This window comes from Psittacula echo (genome assembly GCF_963264785.1).
Source record: "Psittacula echo genome assembly, chromosome: 19".
In the NCBI taxonomy this organism is placed as follows: domain Eukaryota; kingdom Metazoa; phylum Chordata; class Aves; order Psittaciformes; family Psittacidae; genus Psittacula; species Psittacula echo.
In genome coordinates, this window is record NC_137755.1 from 2,867,433 (window position 1) to 2,873,968 (window position 6,536).

Consider the following 6,536-nt stretch of genomic DNA (forward strand, 5'->3'; position numbering starts at 1 on the left):
AGAGCAGTGCTTCCCTCTGCACCATGCGAGGGACAGGACAAGGCAGGTCCCTTGTCCCGGGGCTGGCTGCAGGCTGTGAATGTGGGTGTGCAGGCAGGGGTGCCCAGCGCTGTCCTTGCGAGCAGGGTGCCTGCAGCCCAGGGGCTGTGTGCAGGGGCAGGGACTCTGCTGCCTGCCAGGGTCAGCACTCAGCCTGCCCGGGAGCTCCCCACGGCACTGGGGGAGAGGCGCTGGAGGTAAGCAACAACCCCTGGCAGGGCAGAAGTGTTCTTGTGCACTGGAGAGGGTGCTGTGTGGGTCAGGGCTGCTCAGAGCTCCACATCTCTCTGAGCACGTTTGCAGAGGGTCCTTCTGAAAGACACTGAGGCAGCGATTGCCTGATAGGGAAGGATCCTGAGCTCTGATGTTTTCCACTCTTGGTGGGCAGGTTGGGCAGTGGGAGCTGGGAATTTCCTTCTCTGCTTTGGAGAAGGCACCGAGAGTCTTGTCAGGACTTGTGTGAGCTGCTCCTGAGCCCCTGCAGAGGCAGAGCTGCTCCTGGGCAGAGCCCTGCTGCCGGGAGGGGTGTGCAGGGCAGAGCTGAGCACACAGCCCATGGGATGGGCTCTGGGAGCACTGAGAGGGAGCAGAGCTGGGCCCAGAGCAGCAGCTCCTGGCAGGGACAGCTCCAGGCAGCAGAGACATGGGCAGGGAGTGGGGCGAAAGTGCAGCCCAGGCCTGGGGAGGGTGCGTTCAGGCAGCTCTCTTGGTGCCTGGCACTGGAGGTGGCTGCTGGCCATGCTCTGCTGGGCAAGGAGCTGACTGTCCCTCTGGAAAGTGCAGGGCAGCTGAGAACCAGACTGATGGACTCTGCAGCAACCTTGAGTAGGCACAAACCCACAGACAGTTGTGCCCTTTTTTCTGCCCAGTGCTGAGACTCTTCACAGTTGCCTTCAAAAACTTACTTAGGAATTTTGTCCCTAAAATGTCACTTGTCAGCTGTGACACTGGGAAAACAAAAAAAAAACAAACCAACCAACCTCAGAGACAATCATGACCAAGTCACGCTGAGCCTCTCCTATGCAGACCGAAAGTGTTCAGAGTTGTGAGTGTGTAAATTGAACTTCTGTATCTGACATCCCTCCTGTCCTAACCTGTCACTGCCTTTTTCTCCTGTGACAGTGCCCCATGCCCAGAGGCAGCAGATGTCCAACGGCAGCTCCATCACCCACTTCCTCCTCCTGCCATTCGCAGCCAGGCGGGAGCTGCAACTCTGGCACTTCTGGCTCTTCCTGGGCATCTTCCTGGCTGCGCTCCTGGGCAACGGCCTCATCATCACCAGCACAGCCTGCGACCAGCACCTCCACACCCCCATGTACTTCTTCCTCCTCAACCTCTCCCTGCTGGACCTGGCCTGCATCTCCACCACTGTCCCCAAATCCATGGCCAATTCCCTGTGGGACTCCAGGGCCATCTCCTACACAGGTTGTGCTGCTCAGCTCTTTTTCTTTGTCTTTTTCATTTCAGCAGAGCTTTTCCTCCTCACCACCATGTCCTACGACCGCTACGTGGCCATCTGCCAGCCCCTGCACTACGGGAGCCTCCTGGGCAGCAGAGCTTGTGTCCACATGGCAGCAGCTGCCTGGGGCGCTGGGTTTCTCAATGCTCTGCTGCACACAGCCAATACATTTTCACTGCCCCTCTGCCGAGGCAATGCTGTGGAGCAGTTCTTCTGTGAAATCCCCCAGATCCTCAAGCTCTCCTGCTCACATTCCTACCTCAGGGAAGTTGGACTTGTTGTGCTAAGTTTCTCTTTGGGACTTGGCTGTTTTGTGTTCATTGTGGAGTCCTATGTGCAGATCTTCAGGGCTGTGCTGAGGATCCCCTCTGAGCAGGGACGCCACAAAGCCTTTTCCACGTGCCTCCCTCACCTGGCCGTGCTCTCCCTGCTTCTCAGCACTTCAGCATTTGCCTACCTGAAGCCCCCCTCCACCTCCACCCCATCCCTGGATCTGGTGGTGTCAGTGCTGTACTCGGTGGTGCCTCCAGCAGTGAACCCCCTCATCTACAGCCTGAGGAACCAGGAGCTCAAGGATGCTGTGAGGAAGCTGGTGACTGGATGTGTTTCAGCAGCCATACACTGCCTCCTTTACCCTGCAAAGGGTGCCAAGTGTAGGTCATGACAGGCCACGTCTGTCTTTGCTGCTTTAGATTTGTTTTCCTGTTTCAATTTTTGGTGATGTTGTCTTCATAGAAATGTCAGTTTTCATCTCCTGCTGCTTAAGTAGCCACCATTGGATGTGACCCACAGACTTCGTGTCAGTGAGGGTCTGTCATTGTATTTATGGGAAATAAATGATCCTGCAGCAACTTCTTCTCTGTGCTATGTCCTCCCATGGCAGGAATGAAGGGGAATGAAATCAGCTTTCTGGCTGCTCCAGCTCTGGGATGGCTGCTCTGTGCCTGGAGCAGGAAGAGCTCTTGAGGAGCCCAAGGGCCGGGGCTGTTGTGCTGGTGTGGGGAGATGGGATGGCATGGGGGGGCTGCAGAGCTCTCAGGGTGTCCTGGGCAGGAGAGCAGGGGACACAGGGGTCCCTGCAGGGGACTCCCCTGCAATGGCCCAGGCTGGGGCTGCCGGGCTGGGAGCAGCCCATGGGAAAGGGCTGGGTGGGCAGGAGCTGGACAGGAGGCAGCGTGTGCCCTGGCAGCAAGGGAGGACAGCAGCATGGCGGGCTGTATGACCAGGAGCACGGCAGGAGAACAAGGGAAGGGATGCTCTGGAATACTCCATCCAGGTTTCAGATCCCCAGTTCAGGAACGCTATTGGCAAGCAGGAGTGGGTTTAGCAATTGGCCCTGAGGACAGGCAGGGACTGGAGCACGGTGCCTGTGGGGAGAGGCTGTGGGAGCTGGGCTTGTCCAGCCCAGAGGATGGAAGGCTGATGGGCACATGGCAGTTTCTGGCCTTGTGGTTTTCCAGCTCACACTGAATCAAGCCTCGAACCATTTGCTATGACCCTCTTCCTGACAGGTTAGAGTTGAGACCTCCTGGGATCCATTCCAACCTCTGTGCTCTTATTATCCTAACATGATAGGGTTATGAAGGGCCACAAAGATTCTTCAAGGGCTGGAGCACGCCTCCAGACATCTTCATAACTAAATGAAGACAGGTTGAGAGAGCTGGATGTGTTCAGGCTGGAGAAGAGAATGCTCCAAGGAGACATCTTGGGAAGCTGCCCATAACTAGACAGGGCCTACAGGAAACCTGGAGAGGGGTGTTTTACAAGGGTGTGCAATGACAGGACAAGGGAGAATGGTTTTAAGCTGAAAAAAGGGAGATTTACCTTGGACATTAAGAGGAAGTCCTTCACTGTGAGGGTGCTGAGGCGCTGGCACAGGGTGCCCAGAGAAGCTGTGGCTGCCCCATTCCTGGCAGTGTTCAAGGCCAGGTTGGACACAGGGGCTTGGCGCAAGCTGCTCCAGTGGAAGGTGTCCCTGCCTGTGGCAGGGAGGTGGAACTGGATGAGCATTTTGTGTGTGAATGAGCCCTGTGGTGCCAAGTTCCTTAACTGCAGGTACTGAGAGAACAAACAAACCTCTCAAGAAATAGAAGGCACAAGAAAACCCCAAGTTTCCGAGGGCACTGGAGACCCCACTCTCCATGTAGGCCCTTGTGTTTGTTTACCTTCAGAGCGGCCAAGCCCTGACCCCCAGGACCTGCTAAAGGAGATCCTTTCCCTCCTGCAGCACTCAGGGCTCTGCCTAGGGTCAGTGGAGTGTGGGAGCTGTGACTTGGTGGTAGATTGTGTTGCTTTGCACAAAGAGCTGTGGTTTTCTGGGCATTGGGCAATGCCTGTGAACTCCCCACAACCCGTCCGGCTTCTTTCATAGCCCTGCTCTCAGTCCTCAGTCACCTCAGATGTCCCAGTTCCTTGCTTGCATCCTCCAGACTGCCCCTGGAGGCAAGACCCTAGAGACTGTTGCACCCTGAGCTGATGCTCTGCCCTCTGAAACTGTGCTCCCTTTGCTCTCAGCACAGGACAGATGTCTGGGGGGTTCTTAAGTTCAATTTGTGTGTGAAGGCATCTCACAGGCAGTGCAAGTGTAAGCAGAGGGCAAATGGGAAAGGACTGACAGACACTGCAGCTCCCCTGGCTCTGCACTAAGCTGCAAAGAGCTTTTGCCTGTTTCAGTACTCTTCTGATTGTACCTAGAAAGAAGCCTCAGCAGTGTTATGACATCCCTGATGAACTTCAGAGCTGTCCCAAACCAGCTCCATGTACCCAGAGAAGCAGAACAAAGCTGACTCCCTGTCAGCACACGGGAAGAGGTCCTGCTCCTCACACCACGCTCATCCAGCACAAACCAGAGAAAAGAAATGCATTTCAGTTGGGGGGATTTCACTGCCAGGGATGGGGCAGCCACAGCTTCTCTGGGCACCCTGTGAGGGCTGGGGCATCCCCGTCCCCACAGGGCACACCAGAAGGGTTCTGTGTTTGCTTTATTGTTTGTCCAGAAGAGTTTTTGTGGGTGTGTTCTGTGACAGCAGCTCTGCTGCCTTTGGAGCTGTGCCCCCTGTGTCCCTCCTGTTCCCTCTCCCTTGTCCCTCCTGTTCCCTCTCCCTTCTCCCCACAGACTCTCTGTGCCCAAGGCTGGAACCCAGGGACAGGTCCCCAAGGCTCTTGGCCTCCTGCTCTGCTGCTGGAGCTGAGCCAGAGCCTCCGGCCTTTGCTCGGCCCCCCCATCCCTTGGGTGTCACTGGGCCCTCAGGAGCACTGGGATGGAGGGGGCTCACTCCTGGCCCATCTCCTTGGCAGTCCTGGGGTGCTGGGGAATGTGGGGGGCGGGTGCGAGCACTGGGCAGTGGGGCTGTGAGTTGCCTGGGAGTATGGGGTGCTGGGAACCCGGCACATGGGGCTGGATTTTGGCCGTGGTGACCCCTAAAGCACACTCAGAGCATCCTGGGGATACCCCTAGAGAATCCCAGAGATCGCCCGCAGCACCTTCAGAGCACGCCATAGACCCAGTCAGAGCTCATGCATCACAATGAGCTTGGGGACATGGGGACCAGAGGAGTGGCTGTTTCTGGAACACCCCGTGTTCAGGTGTGCGAGGCCAGGGAACCCCACGGAACCCTTCACATGAGGAGGCACTGGGAGATGGCAGCTGCCCTATGGAACACAAGCTACAGGTGGAGGAGGCAAGAGCAGCTCCTCTGGTGGTTCCAGTCTTGGTGTCTCAGAGCCGGTGACGCCTGTGGACACAGGAGCGTGGAACAAGGTGGGCGGTGATGGCGATCTTGGGGTGCTTTAGGAGTTGCCAAGAACACCTCAAGTGACTTCCCCAGAGTGGCTGCTTTGGACTCAGTGTGCGAGTTGTGCTGGCTGAGCCGGCAGCCGAGAGCTCCGGCTGACTTAAATCTTGGGATCTGCCCTCATTTCTTGTGGGGAGAAGAAGGGCCTGTGGGGATGGGACAAGGGGGAACGGCTTTAACCTGACAGAGAGGAGAGATTGAGAGGAGATCTCAGGAAGAAGTTGTTCCCTGTGAGGGTGGTGGGACATTGACACAGGGTGCCCAGAGTAGCTGTGGCTGCCCCACGGCTGGCAGTGTTCAAGATACAGCTGAAAATTACCTGCCTGTTTCCCTGGTACATGGTTGAGTTGATTTGGAGATAAATCTGACTCTACAGATCTAACACCAAGAGGAATTGTTCGCCTGCATGTGCAGTAGACACACAGATCCCTTGCTGTGTCATGTGCACTTGTCAGTTATTGAGGAAACTATCCATGGGCTGGGAAAGGAAACAGCACAGGAGGGAATTTTCAGCTAATTTTTGTTCTTCCTTGTAAAATCTGTTGGGCTAAAATCTGTGTTCTAGGAGAAAGAGCAACAAGGGCCTCCCTCAATCCATCCTTTTCACAGAGTGGTGTAGTCGCCTCCTGTCTCTGTGCCTCCAAACAGAGTAGTGCTGAATTCCAGTTATAAATTGGGGAAATGTTTGGTTGGTTTACTCAATTGTTAAGAGTTTATTAAATGCGTTTAAGTCCGATGATCTATATGAGGAGGTTTCTGCAATAATGCAACTTGTCCAGCTGATTTCCATGTTCCATCAAAGAGCAGAATGTTCAACAACAAACAGAATAGAATAGCAATGAATGAAATTATGGTAGGATGTAAAATTAAACTTGGTTCCAGTTGCTGCTGGTGACCATCCGGACATCCAGGGTATCCCACAGGGATGTTGTCATGGTCAGCGTGTGGACTTGTTAGGGACAGGTTAATGGTTGGACTCGATGTTCTCAAGGGTCTTTTCAAATGCAATGATTCTCTGATTCTAAGCAAAGTTGATTTTTAGCCTTAACTCTGCCAGCTGAGGGAGGGAACATCCGTGCTTGCTTCAGGCTGTTTCATTTTGGGTTGTTTTTTCCACCCCCCCCAAAGGAGACTGAACCCTCTGGGATGGCATCTTTGCAGCTTCTCGTCACCCTGTCACTGGCCTTTGGGACACGGGTTCGTGGAACCTACAAGGCGTGTTATGAAAATTGTCTTCCCACTAA

General features: G+C 55.0%; 1 protein-coding gene across 1 annotated transcript; it reads left to right on the forward strand.

Annotated features, from left to right (window-relative positions):
* Positions 1–915: 915 nt before the first annotated feature.
* On the forward strand, positions 916–2,162 carry LOC308228508 (olfactory receptor 14C36-like; the record flags this gene model as incomplete). Its single annotated transcript, XM_080631893.1, has 1 exon — positions 916–2,162. Exon 1 carries the CDS (start codon positions 1,185–1,187, stop codon positions 2,160–2,162), a length of 978 nt encoding a protein of 325 aa, XP_080488019.1. The 5' UTR covers positions 916–1,184.
* Positions 2,163–6,536: the final 4,374 nt, after the last annotated feature.